This window comes from Leucoraja erinacea, chromosome 10, assembly GCF_028641065.1.
Source record: "Leucoraja erinacea ecotype New England chromosome 10, Leri_hhj_1, whole genome shotgun sequence".
Lineage (NCBI taxonomy): Eukaryota > Metazoa > Chordata > Chondrichthyes > Rajiformes > Rajidae > Leucoraja > Leucoraja erinaceus.
The window spans coordinates 46,239,175-46,260,267 of NC_073386.1; the positions used below are offsets into that span (position 1 = coordinate 46,239,175).

The following is a 21,093-nucleotide window of genomic DNA, read 5'->3' on the forward strand; positions in this document are numbered from 1 at the left end:
GAATAGAACAACTCCTATCTTAAAATGGTTCAAATTTTTATTTTTTGGGACATTCAGAGGAGGGAAGGGAGCGGTGCTAAATCTTCTGGCTAGGTGACCCAGAAATGGCACTAGAATGTAACAAAGCCTGCAAATCAGCAGGAAGAAGATTACACAAAGCCTTCTTTAGGAACATCAGATTCCATTTTTTTGTTGGATGTTAGTGCATTAAATTGAATAAATATTTTAGATTACAGTTAATCCCACCATCAATGCTAGGATATTGACATTTGCTACGTCTACCTACTCGATTAGAAAAAGAGAAGCTGTTTCCATTCAGTCTTGGATTAAAGAAATGCTTATAATTAATAGTTTATTTTAAGGAAATTATTTGATGCTTCACTGTAAGATTACTTAAATGTATTTTGCCCTCCCTAATATATTGGGTTCATTGAGAAGATTAAACATTACCTACCTGTTTGAGTCATACAGGCCCTTTGGCCCAACTCATCCAATCCGACCAAGATGGCCCGAATAAGATAGTCCCATTTGCCCCATATCCATCTACACCATTCCTATCAATGCAATTGTCCTAATTTCTTTCAAATGCAGTTATAATCTTTCCTCTGTAACCACAATGATAAACAGAATAAGTGGAAGATTGGCCTGGGAGCCCGCATAGCCTTGATATGTTGAATGGCCTTGTATCAGAAGGAAATAGCGGGAAAAAACAAACTTTATAAAGCAAGTTATATTTAAGGTAATATGTACAAATATCACAGAATCTATGAAGTTACATCCAATGCATAAAATGCTATATAAAAGATTGCCATAGATCAGAATTTAGTTTAGAATTTATCCATCACTTCAATACATCTCAGTCCCAAGAAATTATCACTGGAGATATTCAACTAAAGCAGTGAAAGTTCAAAATTGACCTGTTTCTCTTGAATTATGGAAGATTGAATATTTTCTTTTACTGCTAGTAATGTTTCACTGAATTAATAACCACCTAGAATGCAGGTTATCCATAGAGAAGTAAAGAGGTTTGAACTATGTTTATATAAGGAATAAAATTACTTCCAGCCAATTCATCCAATTAATGTTTTTTTTTAAAGAACCAGAACTAAAACTGTTCGAAGAAGAGGAGGAGGAAGTAATTATAGAGACTGGCTTTAAATACACAGGTAAATTTTGGCGATCAAAATGCAATTAAATGTGCAGCCTGGCCAAAAATCCGAAGCAGTATGGTTATTGCGGAAGCTGGAGTTAGGGATGCGATTTGGTACCAGGGGCTGGCAATGATGTGTGTGGCTGGGCTCAGGAGCTGGTAAATACAGTTTGGCTGCAGTGTGGGCATGAGCAGGAGTGTGAAGCCAGAAGGTTGGCTGTGAGGAAGGGATCCCTTGTTTGAACTTTGTGTGTGCATGCAAGCCACTGAGCTAAGCTCGTCACTGAATGGTAATTGCAGCATGAAATCAGCACAGCACAGTATTTCAACAGATTATCTCTGCACCTTACCGGCTGATGTTATTCTCACAAACAAAACCTCTATTGGCATTTTTCCCATCAGAAATATGCACATGAATATCATCTTGGATATTGGGGGAGGAATTAATAGTATATCTAAAATGATGCCCTGTGGTTCAATCTAACTCCTGGTATGTTTTAAAAATGGATAAAAGATTCCTAAACCTGATTGGTGTGAATGATTGAGCATAAACTATATTGTTACACAGTATTTTGGGTATCTAATGTGTGAACCCAGTCTTGTTCTTCAGTGATAATAAGGTTGTAGATTGTGTTAATACAGTCTTAGTCCAGTCTTAATGGATGATTGTAAAATGTTAAAAACAATTATGAACATTTTTGTTTTGAACTTCCCTTCTTGGCACTCATTACATTTTTGTTGCTTGAAGAATATATTCATGTACAATGTATATACTTGCAGTAATTAATTTATTGGTATTGATGTAATATAAAAGGTGAATTATCCTTTTCACATGAAACTGAATACTGGGAATGCATGGGAAGATCATGCCCAGCTGCAATCTTCCATTTGTGTTAGAGGATTGTAGAGAAAATGTTTCTCCCAGTAAGTAATAAGAATACAATTCAATAATTAAATTGATTGTTCATGGATTCAGTAAATTTCCTCCATTTAAATCCCACCCTGCACTTGTAATTATCATATTACTGGTCAGGGTCAAGCTACGGACCAACATAGGCCACCTTTCTCGTATATCATTCTTCATCAACTGTTTGTTCATTATGTTTAAGGCATGGCAGCAGCAGCAGGTGTAGGAGTCATCGCAATCGCAGTCTCTGTCATTGTTTACTTCATTGCAGTAAGTCTCATTTAAAGATATTATAAAGTGAACTATATTTTAAGTCTCATAATGTGTAGATTATTCATTTTGGCAATCGTAAAACAGAAAACTTTAGAAAGACGCTGCTTGATTGCTGAGTAACATGTGCAGTTTTGTTTTGATTTTCAGTTGCATTTACCAAGTTTGCTTTTTTGAAAGCCTGAGCATGAGAAATAGGTTCACCAGTGTGCTATAAAATCTTTTAAATCTGCTCCATCATTATAAGATCATGGGTGGGCCAGTGCCCCAAGTCCACATTTCTGCCTGATCACTGCAATGACTTGGCATCCATGGGTCTCTCGGACAGTTCCAGCCAATTCTAAAACTTTTACAGCAACTTCATATAAAGCTGTTCTCTTCTTCCATCACCTTGTCTTCAGATTATGCTTCTCTCTTTCTCTCCACCCCACCACACGAGTTCTGGACCCTTCAACATGAGAAAGCAGCCTGTTAGGATCTATTCTGTCTATTCAGTATTGTATTCGTATTTGAATTGAATTGTATTGTATTGAATTTAGTATTTCAGGGAGATTACCTGTCATTGCACTGCGTTGAGGTGCAGTGCAGTGCATGTCTCAGCAAAGTCTAGTAGACTTGAGTAAGACTTTCCCAATATTGTGTTCCAGTCCCTTACAGTGTACCAATGGCTTTCCTAATCGCTTGATTTACCTGTGTGGTTACATTTTGTCATCGTCATCGACCAGACTGCTCCACGATGACATGCTTGCCACAGTCATGGCCAGCAACAGCAACTGAGACGCTTCAGGTCAGATCAGGTGTGAAACAGGGATGCGTGATTGCCCCAACACTGTTCACCATCTTCATTGCGACAGCCATCCACATCCAGGAAGACCTACCCCCAGGAAACAAAATAGTCTACAGAACAGATGGCAGACTTTTCAATCTTGCCCGTCTCGAGTCCAAAACGAAGACATCTGTGAGCTCCCTCATCGAGTTCCAATACGCAGCCGACAACTGTGTTGCAGCTCTCAGAAAATCATCTGCAACAAATCCTGACTGCCTTCAACAGTGCAACAGTGCTTGGACTTGCCATCAACTCCAAGAAGACTCGGGTTACCTACCAATCGTCACCAACTGAGACAAATTGGAAAGAACCATCAATTCAACTTGGTAAAACAACCCTGGAAATGTGGATCGTTTTCCGTACCTTGGAAGTCACCTCTCCTCCAATGTCGACCTTGATGATGAGATCCAACATTGTCTTAAGTGTGCTGGAACAGCTTTTGGATGTCTTTGAACAAGTGTCTTTCAAAATCGTGACATCTGAACAGGCAGCAAAATGTTAGTGTACAAGGCAGTGGTGATTCCAACACTCCTGTATGCATCAGAAACCTGGAACACATACCGGCGCCATCTGAAAACACTTGAAAAGTTCCATCAACAATGTCTTTGAAGCAGCTTAAATATCAGCTGGGAAGACAGAAGAACCAACGTCAGCGTGCTGAATGAAGCAAAAACATCTAGCATCGAAGCCTTTGTCACCAAGAACCAACTAAGATGGGTTGGTCATGTTGTTCAGATGGAAGACGAGCGTCTACCAAAGCAAACCTACTCCCAGCTTAAAGAAGGCAAACGTAAAAGAGGAGGACAAAAGAAGAGATTCAAAAACACCTTAAAAGCCAGCATGAAGAAATGTGCAATTGACATCGACAATTGGGGAAACCAATGCCAAGGACAGGAAACTCTGGCGTACCATCATCCAAGATGGAACAGCAACCTTCGAAGCCGAGATGCGCAGAATTAGATGAAAACGGAAAGAAAGGCAGTCAACAACCAAAGCCTGATCTGCCATCTGGAATTACGTGTCCTGAATACGGAAGAACATTCAAAGCCAGGATTGGACTTATAGACTCATGGATCCACCTGAGAGTCCATAAAAACAACAGAACGTAGACCATCATCCTCGACCTCGAGGGATAGCCACAACGACATTTTGCATCTTCTGAGCCATTGCTTTCAAATCTCTCGGTGCATAGACGTTTATTCATTGCTTACCATTTAAAAACTATTTTGGCCATCAATTCAAACCAAAGCACGTGTCACATTTTCAAAATTGGGGTTAAGTAGGTGGCAGATGGAGTCCAATGTTTGTAATCTCTTGTGTCCGCTTGATAGTACACTGTCACATCCAACTCTGAAATGTCAAGAAATTTGATTATTTCATCTTGGTTTTTCTAATAGCCGCTGAAAATGAGCAATACATTACCTTTCTCTTGGACCCATATTTAGCTGTCAAACTAAAGATTAGTTAGTTTCTAACATTTCAATTTAGCCATAATGGTGCACCATTGAGACACGGCATGTATGTATGTTATTTGTTTTTAAATCTCTGAATGGGCTCGCCCCGCCTTACCTCTCTGAGCTGCTCCACCCATACGCTCCTGCCCGGTCCCTCAGGTCAGCTGCTCCTGGAGGTACCGAGGTCTAATCGGAAGCTCAGAGGGGATAGAGCCTTCTCTGTTGCTGCTCCAGCACTCTGGAACACCCTGCCGTTGCACATCAGACAGGCCCCCTCACTGTCCATCTTCAAATCCAGTGTTAAAACACATTTGTACTCCCTGGCTTTTGACCATGCCTGAGACTTTGCTTCTGTTTTTATTGTTTTTAATGTTTCTTTATTTTACATATCTTTTCCTGCTATTTCTTTTGATTGTTATTATTGGTGTGTATTAATTTTTTTGTCAATGATTAGTGATGTACAGCACTTTGTTGCAACTATGATTGTTTTTAAAGTGCTCTATAAATAAAATTATTATTATTATTATGTTAATTTCAAAAGAACATGAAAAAGAGTTTGCTTATTTTAGAACATTTCAGTGAGTTGTTTTGAAGAGCATTGGACAGATTGTCATTTGCGTTAATTTAGTTATGAATACTAACCTCCCGTAAAAGTATTTGGTAGCAGTCATTTTTTTTGCGCTCCAACAATGGATTTTTGAAATGGTATGAGATTTTCGAAGGAAAAATTCAAAACATTCAGTGGGAACTACATTCTGTAAACAAAAAATCATTTTATTGTAAAATCTAGATTGCAAAATGTAACTCCTGGTACATGCATTCTCTTCCACATCTGAGCCTTAAGTTCATAATTTATAATGTTTTTGACCTATTTTGATTCTTTTTTTTCTATCTGGGGTCCTAATTTTCATTATTTTGCATTTCATAGCAGCACTGGTCAAGCATTGCTTGTAAAACCATTTTGATACTGTGTATTGATTGATGGAGAAAAATGCCCACAAGAAAATGCTGACTCAAAACCAAATACTTCCTTGGACTGCTTTGCTACCATATATTATATGCAATGTCTATTGTTTATGAAACTGCCTGAAATAATGAGGGGTCATTTATGAGGAAAATTTGAATAATATTTCAATATTTTAAATTGTCACCATTTGGTTGCTTTCCCCTATAAAGGTTAAAATATTCCTCTGCAGAAAGCTAGCTGAAATATTAAGGCTGGTCCTCTCATTGCATGGGTAGATCTGATGAGCAATAGTCAGTCCTAAATTGGGCATGCACTGGTAAAGTAATTTGGTTTTACTAATCATGGATGTTTAATAAAACTATGTCAAATGTAGAATTTATAACTCGCCTATTTTTCTTTTCTTACAGGGATCAGTTTGAGCCATGAATAACAGCAATCCATCTCCCTTTTCAAGGAACATATAAAATCCAGTTCCCATGCTTTTTTGACGGAAACTGTATTCTCATCTCCATTTGAATAAAAGCATAACAGAGCGAGAAATTTTGGTGCCGTCTATAATCTGGGAGTATCACTGAAAGTGTTGTTCATTAACATGGACTATAATAGTTGATAAGATATATTTATAAAAATTATGACCGTTTTTTAAAATTATTCTTGGAGCTGCTCAAATTGTTGGAGAATTATAATTTCATTATAAATTAAGCATTGGTTTTTCTTTACCTGACCACAATCTCACCGTTTTTGTGGTTGGAAGATCCTAGACGATATACGTAACAAGATCTATTTTGATTTGATCATGCGTGTTGTTATTCTTTTAGATGTCATACCTTACTCTTGGGTAAAAAGGACATTTGATTTGTTACTTATACAATCAAACTAAAAAATATTTTTTTGTTCTGGTGCATGAGAACTCCTTCAACTCTGATCACCAGGGCAGCCTGCAACTCTGCTTCATATCTGTAGCCATCTTTTGTAAGTTCCATAATTTAGAAATTCTTCTGTGAAGTCCAACATTTTTATGTACTATATGTAGGGAATGTATCTAAAACTGTCACCGATCACAATTGTGCCTCTTGTGCACGAGTCTTATAGGTTGCTAAATTTCATGCAGATTTCCTTTGCATGTTATGCAAGTGCTGATATTAAACATATGACAGAAATGTGTTAAGCAGACAGGGAACATATATTACAGATGGAATGGGCTACTCGTTTACAGTTTTCACAGATTAGGACAGGGTTATGACATGTCAATTGTAGTTATGCAATGAGATTTCTTGATACTCAGTGACCTGGTAGAATGCATCATCTGAGAGGTGTGGAATTAAAAATTGATTATGTTGTTGAAAGTTAAGTATAACCTCCAAGTAAAACTGTCAGCGTGTCCGAACTGACTCTACCCCAATCTTTTGCCCCTTCATAAGCTGGTCTTCTCAAGAGTAACTTGTTTCCACTATAGTTCTGTGGGCTGAATGAGGCCATTGTGATATCTGCAGACTCTGCTGCAAGTGGAGCAGAAGCTGCTTGAGGGACAATTAGACAGGCAGTATGAGAAGGGCCACCATATGTACTGCTGATGAAGGGACTTGAAGATTTCTCTGCTATCACAGATGCTTTTTCACTATTTTGGCTCGGAAGTCAATATTTCAATTTTTACAGGAACATTCTTAAAATATTTTCTCCTTGCAATCTCTCATCGTGACATAGTTCAGAATAAGGCAACTATTTCTTGAATTTAGACACAAAAAGCTGGAGTAACTCAGCGGGACAGACAGCATCTTTGGATGACGTTTTGGGTTGAGACCCTTCTTTTTCTGAATTTGGTGTCGGGCATATGGGTGATTTATCCTATTCATTGAAGTTGGCACCTATATTTGTGCAGGTTGGTGGGAGAGAACACTGATAATTATTTTTTTTATCCAGCCAATGTTAATAGTTTCTTAATTGTTACTTTATTATCACACGTACCTAGATACAGTGAAATGCTTTGTTTTGCAAACAATCTAGTAATTATGATAACCATATAACCATATAACAATTACAGCACGGAAGCAGGCCATCTCGACCCTTCTAGTCCGTGCCGAACACCTAATCTCCCCTAGTCCCATATACCTGCGTTCAGACCATAACCCTCCATTCCCTTCCCATCCATATAACTATCCAATTTATTTTTAAATGATAAAAACGAACCTGCCTCCACCACCTTCACTGGAAGCTCATTCCACACAGTTACCACTCTCTGAGTAAAGAAGTTCCCCCTCATGTTACCCCTAAACTTCAGTCCCTTAATTCTCAAGTCATGTCCCCTTGTTTGAATCTTCCCTACTCTCAGTGGGAAAAGCTTTTCCACGTCAACTCTGTCTATCCCTCTCATCATTTTAAAAACCTCTATCAAGTCCCCCCTTAACCTTCCGCGCTCCAAAGAATAAAGCCCTAACTTGTTCAACCTTTCTCTGTAACTTAGTTGCTGAAACCCAGACAACATTCTAGTAAATCTCCTCTGTACTCTCTCTATTTTGCTGACATCCTTCCTATAATTAGGCGACCAAAATTGTACACCATTTTAACATTACATCCCAACTTCTATACTCAATGCTCTGATTTATAAAGGCCAGCACACCAAAAGCTTTCTTTACCACCCTATCTACATGAGATTCCACTTTCAGGGAACTGTGCACCGTTATTCCCAGATCCCTCTGTTCACCTACATTCTTCAATTCCCTACCATTTACCATGTACGTCCTATTTTGATTTGTCCTGCCAAGATGTAGCACCTCACACTTATCAGCATTAAACTCCATCTGCCATCTTTCAACCCACTCTTCCAACTGGCATAAATCTCTCTGTAGACTTTGAAACTCTACTTCATTACCCACAACCCCACCTATCTTAGTATTATCTGCATACTTACTAATCCAATTTACCACACCATCATCCAGATCATTGATGTACATGACAAACAACAGTGGACCCAACACAGATCCCTGTGGCACCCCACTCGTCACTGGCCTCCAACCTGACAAACAATCATCCACCATTACTCTCTGGCATCTCCCATTCAGCCACTGTTGAATCCATCTTGCTACTCCACCATTAATACCCAACCATTGAACCTTCTTAACCAACCTTCCATGAGGAACCTTGTCAAAGGCCTTACTGAAGTCCATATACACAACATCCACTGCTTTACCCTCATCAATTTCCCGAGTAACATCTTCAAAAAATTCAAGAAGATTAGTTAAACATGACCTTCCAGGCACAAATCCATGTTGACTGTTCCTAATCAGACCCTGTTTATCCAGATGCTTATATATATTATCTCTAAGTATTCTTTCCATTAATTTGCCCACCACTGACGTCAAACTAACAGATCTATAATTGCTAGGTTTACTCTTAGACCCCTTTTTAAACAATGGAACAACATGCGCAGTACGCCAATCCTCCGGCACTATTCCCGTTTCTAATGACATTTGAAATATTTCTGCCATAGCCCCTGCTATTTCTACACTAACTTCCCTCAATGTCCTAGGGAATATCCTGTCTGGACCTGGAGACTTATCCACTTTTATATTTCTCAAAAGTGTCAGTACTTCCTCTTCTTTGATCCTCATAGTTTCCATAGCTACTCTACTTGTTTCCCTTACCTCACATAATTCAATATCCTTCTCCTTGGTGAATACCAAAGAAAATAAACTGTTCAATATCTCCCCCATCTCTTTTGGCTCTGCAGATAGTTGGCCACTCTGACTCTCTAATGGACCAATTTTATCCCTCGTTATCCTTTTGCTATTAATATAGCGGTAGAAACCCTTCGGATTTACTTTTACCTTACTTGCCAAAGCAACCTCATATCTTCTTTTAGCTTTTCTAATTTCTTTCTTAAGATTCTTTTTACATTCTTTCAAAAGCACAATAATACAAAGTAAACAGTAAATAGGTGCAGGATTCGGCCCTTCACGCCAGTCCGACATTCAATATGATCATGGCTGATCATCCAAAATCAGTACCCCGTTCCTGCTTTCTCCCCATATCCCTTGATTCCGTTACCCCTAAGAGCTATATCCCTCTTAAATATATGCAAAGAATTGGCCTCTACTGCCCTCTGTGGCAGAGAATTCCACTGATTCACAACTCTGGGTGAAGAAGTTTTTCCTCATCTCAGTACTAAATGGCCACCTCTTATTCTTAAACTGTGATCACTTGGTTCTGGACTCCCTGAACATCGGGAACATTTTTCTTGCATCTAGCCTGTCTAATCCCTTAAGAATGCAATGATTGTAGTGTGTAAAATGAAAAGAACATTTCTACTGAGGCAGTACACAAAGGGTCGCCTGATCTACGTGAACGTCCGATTTCTGTGGGTCCTCCAACAACCTTTGATTTAAGTGATCCATCGGCTGCTGTAGACTCTCCAACAGCCTACTGCACTACTGACACTTCGACCTGCCGCCTTCTCTCTCCTCCCACAGCAACCACTCTGCTTCCATGTGCAAAGGTTGCCATCACTTGCTTCCCATAGCTGATCTCAAAACATTATGAGCACTTTTGAAGGTGCTGGAAGTATGCTCCTAGCCCGTTCATAGGCATCGATCTTCTCTTTCTCCGATGCCTTCTTGGTGTGGGTAAACTGTGTGTCTGAAACCTACAGGAACATGGGAATCAATGATGATGGTGGATGCCTCCTAGGAGGCCGCAGATAAGCTGGGCGCCAAAGCCTGTCTGGGTCGGTGGAGACTCGGGGCCAACGGAGCCTCGCAGCGGTGGAGTCTCGTGGCAGTGGAGTCTCGTGGCCGACGGCACCTCATGGGTCAGTCGAGCCTCGTGGGTCGACGGAGCCTCGCGGCAGCGATGGAGCCTTCCAGCTGACGGAGCCTCACGGGTCAGTGGAACCTTGCGGCAGCGGTGGAGCCTTGCGGGTTGGTGAGGGCATGGGGGAACCACCATGGGCGGGGGGAGGGGGGAAGGGGAAGAACAAAGTAGGACCTGGCATGGGGGTACTTTGTAACTGTCAGTGCCATTTATGTGGCGACTATTTGCATACCAAGCAAACAATTTCACTGCCTGTCATATGTGACAATAAAGTATCTAATTTCTACGGCCTGAGTTTGAAGTCTTGATCTTTAGATATTTTTCCTCAGATGGTCAAATGAATCTGATGATATATCGGAAGTGGTGATGAATCTCATCTCTGGAACAGATCTTCAGGTCACTACATCGGTGCCGACCATAATGCCAACTTAAACTGAACATCAGCTGCACGTGGTGTATACCCTAATTTCCCGCTTATTTGTGCACCTGATCTAAATGTTGGTATTGCATCTGCTTCCATCACTGCCCCTGGCAGTGCATTCTAGGTACCCACCATTCATTGTTTTAAAAAAATCTTTTAAACTTTGCTGCTCTCACCTTAGGGCTATGCCCTCTAGTATTTGATCATAATTTGATGTACTTGGAAAAATTGCTTCGCAGTCTAATGCTCCAGTGAAAAACAATCCTTTTTTCAAAGTCATATGGCACAGAACAGGCCCTTCGGCCCAATTTATCCATGTCCCATCTAAGCTAGTCCCATTTACCTGCATTTGGCCCATATCCTTCTAAGCCTCTCCTACCTATGTACCATCTCTTTGAAATGCTGTGATAGTACCTGGTTCAACTACCTCCTCTGGCATTTGAATTTGATTTTTTGAGGAAGTAAACAAGAAAATTGACAAGGACGGACCATGGGTCTAGTCTATATGAACTTCAGCATGCCTTCTATGCGTTCCGCATGGTAGGCTGCTCTGCAGAGTTAGATTGCATGGGATCCAAGGAGAGCTAGCTGACAGCACAGAATTAACTTAATAACTAAACTAAAGCCCCTTGTCCCACTTGGGCGACCTAAACAGCAACCTCTGGCGACCTTGCCCGCAACCCATGGTCACTGCAAGGTCGCAGGAGGTTTCGGTCACTCTCCCTAATGGTCAAAAGTGGTTTCCGCATGGTCGAGGCTACATTGAGTTCGCTGATTTTTTTTCAACATGTTTAAAACCGGCCTCGACCAAAAATAGGTTGCCGTTTAGTCAAAGCCAGTGGGGCCACTAATTACTTACAGGCAGTCGAAGGCAATCTCCTTCGCTGACCGGCCATTTTGATTGGCTCATTGAACTTTCACGACCTAGAAGACCCACCGGTAGGTAAAATACCCGCTAAACTTTATTAAACTTCTTAAAAACTGTCTCCACTCCTTCTCCTCCCCTCCCCCCCCCCCCCCCCCCCCGCTCTCTCTAAGGACTTACCGTGCTCTGGCAGCCGTTTACCTTCCTCTTCATCGTGCAGACAGCGCTCCCCCCTGCTCTCCATGGCCCCCACCTTCGCGATGTGTTTGTGTGTGTGTGTGTGTGGTCTGTAGATGCAGCTCGCTCTTCGGTCAATCCAGCTCGCGGTTCCAACGCGGCCAGTCGATCCAGCAAGGTCGCCAGAGGTTGCTGTTTAGGTCGCCCAAATGGGACAGGGGCTTAAGTGGAACCTATTGGATGACATCCCCCCCGATGCAGGAGCTGATCGCCTCGACGCGGAAGGCCCAAAAGACGCCGGCTCCGGAAGTGAAGATCGTCCTGTCAACGGACGGCTCAAGGCCCCGACTATGGGAGAACAAAGGGAAGGGACTTTAACTTTATTTCGCCTTCCATCACAGTGAGGAATGTGTAGGAGTCACTGTGGTGGATGTTCATGTTAAAATGTGATTTGAGTGATTGGTGCTTTTTATTTGTATGACTGACTTGACAAATGAAATGCCTCGTATGTTGCAAAACATACTTGGCAAATAAAGTACTATTCCGATTCTGATTCCCTTCTTCCCCTCCCACACATGAAGAGGAGGTGTGTGTGGGTACGGGGGTGGAAGTGGGGGGAGAGCATGATGTGGGGGGAGGGGGGGAATGGGGTATGTGGGGAAGGGGAGGTGTGGATGAGGGGGAAGGTGTGGGGAGGGGGTTGGGAGAAGGGGGGGTTTTGTCACAGCAGACACAGCTCTCAATCTGCTCACCCCGCAACTACAGCTTTTGGCCTCATGCAGCAACTCCCGGTCCCACTCCGACTTCACTCAGAGGCTTCCGGTTCAACTTAGTTACTCCCACTCGTCGTTCTGGTTGCCGCAGAAGCAGCCCACACGCTGCTTACGGACTTGGCCCCGCCTCCGGGGCTTTATTCTCCGCGGGTGCCGGAAGGGGCATTAACTTCATGGTGACTGACAGGCGAGAAGACCAATCTGCTGATCTAAGAAACGGGATGGTGGCGGAAGGTTGTATATGGGCCTGGAGGCCTGTGACTTGGTGTGCCTCAGGGGTTAGTGCTGAGCCCATTGATGTTTGTCCTCTATCTGAACGATTTGGATGACAATGTACAAACCATCATTAGTAATTTTGCAGATGACTAAAATAAATGGTATAAATAGTACATATGGTTATCAAGAATTACAGAAGTATCTTGATTAGTTGGGCAAGTGGGCCGAGAAATATGAAATTGAGTTCCATTCAGATAATCAGACGTATTGGGTTTTGGAAAGACAAATCGGTGCTAGAAATTCCCAGGGCCCCACTGTTCACTGTGAAGTCTGATAGAGCAGAGGGATCTAGGAGTACTAACACAGAGTTCCCTTAAAGCAATGTCGCAGGAAAATAGGGTAATGAGGAAGACATGCTGGCCTTCATCCATGAGCAAATTTAATACAGAAGATGGAACATTATGTTGCTGTGGATCACAGCGTTGATGAGGTCACATTTGTGAGGGGTTGGGAAGATTTAATAGGAGCCCGAGGGTAATCTTTTCACACAGGATGGTGGATATATGGATCAAGCTTCTCGATTAAGCAGTTAAGGCAAGTACAATAACACAATTTAAAAGACATTTGGATGGCTCTATGGTAGGAAAGTTTTAAAGTGAAATGGGCCATGCACAGGCAGATTAGTCTAGCTCGGATGAAGCATCTTGGTCATCATGGACATATTGGACCAAAAGGGCCATTTCCACACTGTGTGAGTCTATAACTCCATCTCTGATCAGCATTCTATTTGCGTGCTGAGAACTCATGAGTTTTTACTCCATTGCTAATCTAATTAAGGTTGGATTCCACTACAGGACAAAACTAGGACAGCAACATAAAAATGAGAAATGTTATTTGGTGCATCTGGAATAACTAAAGTCAAAGTTAATTTAGTTTGATTCTGAAACATAAGTAAACTGGCTTCATTGGATTACAGGTATGAACGAGTAATTCCTCACCTCATAGTGTCTTGAGCAGTATCAACACATGTTATATTTCTTCATCATGAGCTTCTTGGAAGAAAATAATTCAGGCATCTACTTATGAAGGTTTCATCTTTATTAAATTACTATTGTAAATTGATAACTTTTAATGTGCAAAAAATTAAACTTCACAAATATTTCCTATAATGGTAATACTTTTATGCAATTACACTTGTGCAACATAAAAATGAGAAATGTTTGGAAATATTTAGGGTGGGAGAGCATTTATAACAGGATATTATTTATTTGGTATATATCTATAAAGGGTGTGGATTTTAGTATTTGGTCAAAGATATCTGCCCACTTTATCAGATTATATAAGAAATGTTTCCCACATATACTATTTCAATTTATTTCAAATTTCTTACTCACTGATATACACTGAATTCTGTCTTTGTGTAACAATACCCCGAGAAGCAGTAAAATATACAGTAATGATTATAATCTTTTTAAGTCTATTCATACAGGTTTCTATAACATAATTTAAACTAGGGCACTGGTAATAAAACTAGCCAGTGTCTTAGTTGACAGCTGTGATATGACCATAGAGGCAGGCAATAATGGTGGGGACAGAGCAGAAGAAAGTTTATACTCGGGTAATATTGACCAATATATTACTGTGAGTGTAAAGAATTCCGTAGAATCCACTCCACATCAGCACCTGTATTTCCATCTTTTTTTCCAAATTACAAGACAATGCCATTGATCAAATTTAAATTTTCACTGATGAGACCAAGGAGTGTCTTGGACAGTGGTGCAGATTGAAGGCTAAGGGATTGACAACTCAGGATTGCAACTTCTGATTATTTATTTCCATTCAAGTCAGTGGAATTAAATATCAGCTTCTTGTGCAGCTGAAACGATAATAACAACTTTATGCAATTGACAAAGACAGATTTCTACCCCCCCCCCAAGAGTTTAAACTTGAGGTTTTCTGTCTCGTTCACAGATTCCTGAAGCTTTTTTGACAGATTTGAGAAATCTAAATCCTTTGGGAATTTTCCACAGCGGAGTATATGCCATCAAAACAGCACAAACAAGTAAAGTACAAACAAGTAGTGTTGCAATGTACCCAAGCATTGTTACACAGAACAAAAAAATACATTTGGTCTTATCTACTTGCACAGGGTGTTTAACTAATTTAAAGATATAATTCTCAGAAGACTCATAATGGCCAAGCCAGAGAGGGAGCTTTGCACTCAATTTTACATCTTAAAGATTTACTTTGGATAACCAAAGTTTTATAGTGTAAGCTTCCCCATTAAAGGATATGGGAAGAGAGTGGGAAAGGTTTATTGGAATAGGTGGCCTGCCATGATTGTACTGAGTGGCAGAACAGGCTCAGAGGACTAAACAAGTCCTATTTTCAATGTTTCCACTTTCTAGAATCTACACAGAAAGTGGGGGAAGGCTCACACAAGTTCAATTAGATGGTCTGTTTTGTGGTGTAACCATTGCCTTTTGGCTGGAACAAATCTTTGCTGTCTTTGCATACCTGAACATAAACAAAATCTAGAATATTTTCATCAATGTTGTGTGGAATAACAATACATAACACTAGGCGATAGAAACTAATTTAAATTTCTCATATAACTATTAACGAATAATGAAGTAGAAAGGAAAAAGGAAGCGCGCACATGGGCACAATCTCAAAATAAGCCATTGACAAAATTGAGATTACGTCATTTTCTTCTCCCAGAGTTCTGAATTCTCTACTCCAGAAAACAGCGTATTGAGTCATGCATATTTAAAGATGGGGAAATTAGATCTTTGGATTACAGAGTGAATAGTGAGAAGAGGTAGGGATAAACTCTGGTAATATTATTGTACATTCGATCCAGCTCGAGTAACTGATCTGTGGCTTCTAACTAGTTAGTATACAAACTTGCTAATCCATGTATGGAAATGAATGAGTCATCGAGGTAAAGGAATATCGTGTGTAGCCAAGTGTGCATTAGGATCTTTTTTAACTTCTATGTACCTGAAACTGATCTGAGTTGGGGCCCTCTTGTACTAGTATTTATTCAATATCTACATCACTACCATCACTGGCATTTTCACAAGCGCTAAACTCTTTTCCTGGCAAAAGACCATATTCATTCAGAAAGGTTTCAACATCCACCGCAAAGAATTCTTCACCTAGCTGTTCAGTGATGTGAAGAAAGTTGCCAATTAGCTCTGCTGCCTTATATACCAGTAATGCTGGTAGAATATGGTCAGAGAAGCGGTCACGAGCTCCAGTGTTGGAGGCCTTTATTTTACAGAATTTAACCATGGGATATTCCAAAGCAAGGCATGTTAAGCAGTTGATCAAGGACTCGCATCCCTTGACTCCATCTTCATAAACATTCACCATCACCGTAGTGTTTTTCAGTTCTTTTTCAATCACTTCCAGAAATTGCTCCCCATTCTCAAGCTCGTAGAAAATCCCAAAATGAGGGCCAACGTTGACCTGATCGTACATCTCCAGCATGCTTTGCTTGCGGTACTTACGAATGCAAGTCTTATCATCCTCATCCTGAATCATTTCATATTCCTGGACACTCATCTGTTTTGCGGGGATAAAGAAAAAGCTTTGCCACAGAATGTTTATCATGAAGTCATCATTTATTCTAAATTGCCTAAACCATCCGTGCCATTTAATCTAAATGCTTTAGTGTTGGCTTGCTCACTCTTGAGTTTGAAATTATTTATTGCATAAAATGTCTGCCTCACCTTTGATGTCAAAATACTTGTCTTTTTCAATTCACGATTCTGTTAATTCCCTAAATTATAATTTCTTATATTGCCATCAATGACAAATAATTTGCTTGTTTTTGGCACTTCTCTTGAATGCCCTTTTCAAGATATCCCGCACTTTGTTTTTAAAAAATGGCAATTTGATTTATTTATTTATTTTTTTTAAATGAGATTAGATTGATGTTCGGAGGGATCTAGTTATCCCCAAGTATGAATCATAGAAAATTAAGAATAAGGTTCAGTGAGCCACGTGGCGGAGGTCGTGGCAGCGGTGCCCACCCTGAAAGTCCATCGGTCAGCGGGACCTCTCCTGAAGGCTTGATGTTCAGCATACCCAGGGGCCCGCCTGAAGGGTCGGGGGGACTGGTAACCCGCCTGGAGGCTCGTCGGTCAGCTAGATCTGGAAGCCTGCTGGAGCCGGTCCAAAAACTCATCGGTCGACGGGACTAAACCTGCCCGAATGGCTCATCGGGTGGCGTAACCAAGAGTGAGCTGGAGACTCGGTTGCTTCGATTGGGCTGGTAGGAGGGTGAGCTGGGGTAAGGCTTTATGAATGGGGATAGTACCTTCAAAGAAGACTGCAGGAGATGCACCTGGGATATAAAGATGGCCAAACAAATGAGTGGAGAGGGACGTTGGTTCACGGGAACTGCTCCAGTACATCGAGTGCTTGGGTCGAACCTACTTTGGACTTTGAATTATGGGTCCAAACATGGCTATGCCTGGATGCATAATAAATGCAAAATCAATTTCACTGTTCAGTTGCATATGTGACAAAATGCTATTGAACTATAGGTAAAATATGTATGTGGGCCTTTACTATAAGATCATTTTAGCATGATTAAATGACTTACATCAATTATGTTGGTCATTGATTGGAATATTGTACATTGGCTTGATCTCTCAGAGAATATACTTTTAAAAAGAGAGCATTATTCTCCAGAACAAATCCATGTTCTGAAGGAGAGGTTGTGCAGAGTGGACCTACGCTCCTTTTAGTTTATGAGAATGAGACATGATCTCATTAAATAATGCAAATTTCCTGTGGAAAGGAGAGGGTAGATGTGAGGTTGATGTTTCCTCCAGCAAAATTGTATGGAACAAGAGCCAATTTAGGGCAGAGTTGAGAAGAAATTTCTTCTAGAAAAGAGTGAATCTTCGGAATTCACTACTCTCAAAAGTGCCGAGGCTCAGTCGCTGAACCTATTTAGAGCAGAGGTCAATAGATTATTGGTTATTAAAGGAATCGGAGTTATTACAGGAAGGTGCTGTTGCGCTCTGACGTGATCTTGTTACAGTGTTTCCACTTTGAAGGAAATTACCTGAAATTTAGCTACATTAGTTCTTTACATCTCTTACTATTTCTTCTAATGATTTCAACTTCATCCTAATCTTCAACCTTACTATGCTGTATGCTTTTAATTCTGTCTATTTTAATATACTGCCTGTTATAGTATTCAGAAATGATTCTTTTGTTGGACTGTTCTTGCTGAGTAAGAGACCAAAAAAGTTAGTGTTGCTCCTTATGTTATTTCTATGGGAAAACGTAGTCTCATGATGACCCTATACCTGCTGCTCTGTATTTCCATATTTGCTTAAGATTTAATTAAGAAACTGTTTCAGCCCATCGAGTCCACATTGGCTCCCAGGCCAATTCTATTCCCTTGGCCAACGTACATTCCCACCAACTCTTCCATATTCTACCACTCATCTACTCATTACAGGTCATTAATGGCCAATTAACCTGCATGTCCTTGAGATGAGGAAGTAAATTAGAGCACCGGAGGAAAACTCAGCATCAAAGCAAGGACATGCATGGCCCTTGGGGTTGGTATAGAACTCTGGTCAGAGATGGGGTTGCCACCATATTTCTTCTTCCAATACCTGCCCACTTGCATTATACCTCTTAAGATGATGGTTCCTTCATGTAGAATTAATGTAGATTCCTTTTTTTTCTCATTGCCATTTTGTTGCAATTGATATTGGTTTTCTCTCTCTCTCCCCATCCCTGCCTCCCTCCACTTTCTCTTCTCAATGTGTTGCATTCTGCAGTTTTTTTGCTAAACGTGTTTTCTATTTGTACAAATCATTACCTCTAGCTTATCTTTTTTTCTCTGGACAGTCAATTACCTTCTTATTTTAGCTCACCTTTCGACTGAATTTCTTTCGAGTGTCTTTGTCCTCCTTGCTAGAAGAATGATATGATGATGCCATTTGGCTCAGGAGTTCTGAAGAGGTTTCATTATCTTTGCTCTCCAGTTTAAACTTTCTCCAGTCATTAATCACTCCTTTTGGACCTAGAAATGTAAACGTTTTAACGCTGCTCCTTCCAGCCACAATAACATTGCTCCACCATAGAATTACATCCAATTTTATTGCACAGAAACAAGGCATTTGACCCAGCACCAATGATGTGACAATGGTGCAACAGCGAATGAAGCTGCAACTCATCTCCATGGACCCTGGGTAATATCTATGCTTCATTGGCTATTGTAAATCACCTCTCAAAAATAGGTGTGGCAGGAGAATTAGGATGGGGGAAGGAATTGATGGGTGTGTAAGAGAAGTTTACAAAGGAATGGGACTGATAAGAATGCTTGCATCAACATACTCACCAACTTGAATCTCCAATATGCACAGACTTTTATTGTAGATGGTAGAGATCTGATTTAAAAGAGGGATTTGGATATTAAATATCTCTGTTCATTCAGGAATTTAAATGTTGAGAACAGGAAGGGAGAATAAAACAAGGGTAGAGAGCCAGGGAATTATTGATTAAATTGAATAGTATAGAAACTACATCGATTAGTATCTTCTTATGAGCATTTTAATCATAAATGCAATTTTGGCAGAGTTAGTTTGGGTGAGTGAACATTTTCAGGTGTAAATGCTCCAATAAGAAATTGGTTCAAGCTCTTCTGTTGATGATTCATTTCAGCACAGCTGTTGTTTTGCCATTACAGAAGACCGACAAAGTAATGGAAACTAATCTGTAGTGCTTTCTTGATTGTTCACAGTATTGTGATTTGAATTACATTAGGTCATAAGTGATATACTGGCAGAATTAGGCTATTCAATCATGGGTGATCTATCTCTCCCTTCTAACCCCATTCTCCTGCCTTCGCCCCATCACTCCTTACACCCGTATTAATCAAGAATATCTCTGCCTTAAAAATATCCATTGACTTGGCCTCCACAGCCTTCTGTGGCAAAGAATTCACAGATTCACCACTCTTAGATTCACATCTGACTGATATTGGTTCTCCTGATCATCTTGTAGCTCACGATTATGTGGGGCCAATTGTGGCACAGGACTTGATCAGGGATGATGCTCAAACACAACAAAGCACTGTGTCCCTCCCCCACTGTCACACCATGGCAACCTTCAGCAGATGATCTGTGGGTGTAGTAGGAAAGGTTCTGTTAATCGTCCAAATGAACAGCGCAGCAAAAAGGGTGCCAGCTACAAGCAGCCCCAGATAGGAACACCATAGCTCTGTATATCATACATGTGCGACACTCCAAAAGAAAGTGAACTCCAATTTACGTACAAGAATATCCGGGTGCAATTAACTAGAAATGATCTGATTATTGGGACATCAATTATTCAAATATATACTGCGATTATTTTACAGGCAACTTCCATGTTCCATGAAGACACAGACTGGCTGGTGCAAAATACAAATCAAAAGACAACTCTCAAAATTGTGAAGTGTTCAATTTCATTTACAACGATAAGGAAAGGCATTGTAATGCAATTTAGAGATCTAAATTCTAAATGGGATGCAGGAAAAGATAGATCACAGTATGGAATCTATCTATACATCTATCTATCTATGCATGACTAAAACTCTGATCTTGTACTTCTCCGGTTTGCGGGATTTTTCTATTTGCACAAACACGGTACGCAATAGCGCTATGATATTTTGCCAGGTTACTCACCGTTCTCATGTGCTGCGAGTGCAACAAGCTTTCTTCCAATCGGTGGTATATTGTAAAATTTATCGAGGTTTAAAAAAAATCTTTAAAGCAGCGCGTGCGCAGATTCCTTCAGTCAGCGCCATGCAATGGCGCTCCCATCTACCCATCCTCCCGGGTCCATCTCTGCTGCTGCCGTTGCAGTAACTCACCTTCATGGCATTCGCGGAGGAGATATCCCCCAGCTCATCAAAACACGTGGTGCCCACTGTGACGAACACCGACTCCATCTACCCTCCCCCCCTTCCCCGCGAGACCGGGCGGCGGGTGGTCGGACGGGCCGAGGGAGAGTCGGGTTGCACGGAGATTGAGTAACGCACACACACACGATGCAAACTAGTCCAATCGTCAAGTCAACTGGATCTATAGCTAACAATGAATGACCTGTGGAGGAAGAAACTGCAGATGCAGCTTATTATGGATGGAGGGAGGGAGTGGTGGTGAGGGACAGATTGGGGGGGGGGGGGGGGGAGATGGGGGGATTGAGGGAGAGTAAGGGGTGGATAGGGGGAAAGTGGAGGA

The 21,093-nt window shown here is 40.9% G+C and overlaps 2 protein-coding genes across 9 annotated transcripts in view; one reads left to right on the forward strand and one right to left on the reverse strand.

Moving 5' to 3' along the window:
• odr4 (odr-4 GPCR localization factor homolog) overlaps positions 1-6,114 on the forward strand; it is a 56,037-nt gene extending 49,923 nt beyond the window's left edge. For 7 of the 8 annotated variants that reach the window (XM_055642126.1, XM_055642119.1, XM_055642121.1 and 4 more), the window contains 3 exons: positions 1,098-1,166; positions 2,260-2,327; positions 5,982-6,114. In XM_055642126.1, coding sequence (XP_055498101.1) covers positions 1,098-1,166; positions 2,260-2,327; positions 5,982-5,993 — 149 coding nt within the window. In that variant the 3' untranslated portion in view covers positions 5,994-6,114. The remainder of the gene's footprint in view (positions 1-1,097; positions 1,167-2,259; positions 2,328-5,981) is intronic. The other variant, XM_055642125.1, reaches the window with a different exon arrangement.
• Positions 6,115-15,396: 9,282 nt separating this feature from the next.
• On the reverse strand, positions 15,397-19,061 carry LOC129701126 (phosducin-like). Its single transcript, XM_055642133.1, has 2 exons — positions 18,742-19,061; positions 15,397-16,402 (listed from the first exon to the last, which is right to left on the reverse strand). Exons 1-2 carry the CDS (start codon positions 19,048-19,050, stop codon positions 15,875-15,877), a joined length of 837 nt encoding a protein of 278 aa, XP_055498108.1. The 5' UTR covers positions 19,051-19,061; the 3' UTR covers positions 15,397-15,874.
• Between the last annotated feature and the right edge of the window lie 2,032 nt (positions 19,062-21,093).

Coding starts and splice junctions, on each gene's coding strand:
- LOC129701126 (XM_055642133.1), bottom strand. CDS start 19,050: ATGGAGATGAGTTGCAGCTTCATTCGCTGTTGCACCATTGTCACATCA. Junction 16,403..18,741: donor GAAAGAAATTCAGTCGAAAG/GTGAGCTAAAAT, acceptor CCCGCAAAACAG/ATGAGTGTCCAGGAATATGA.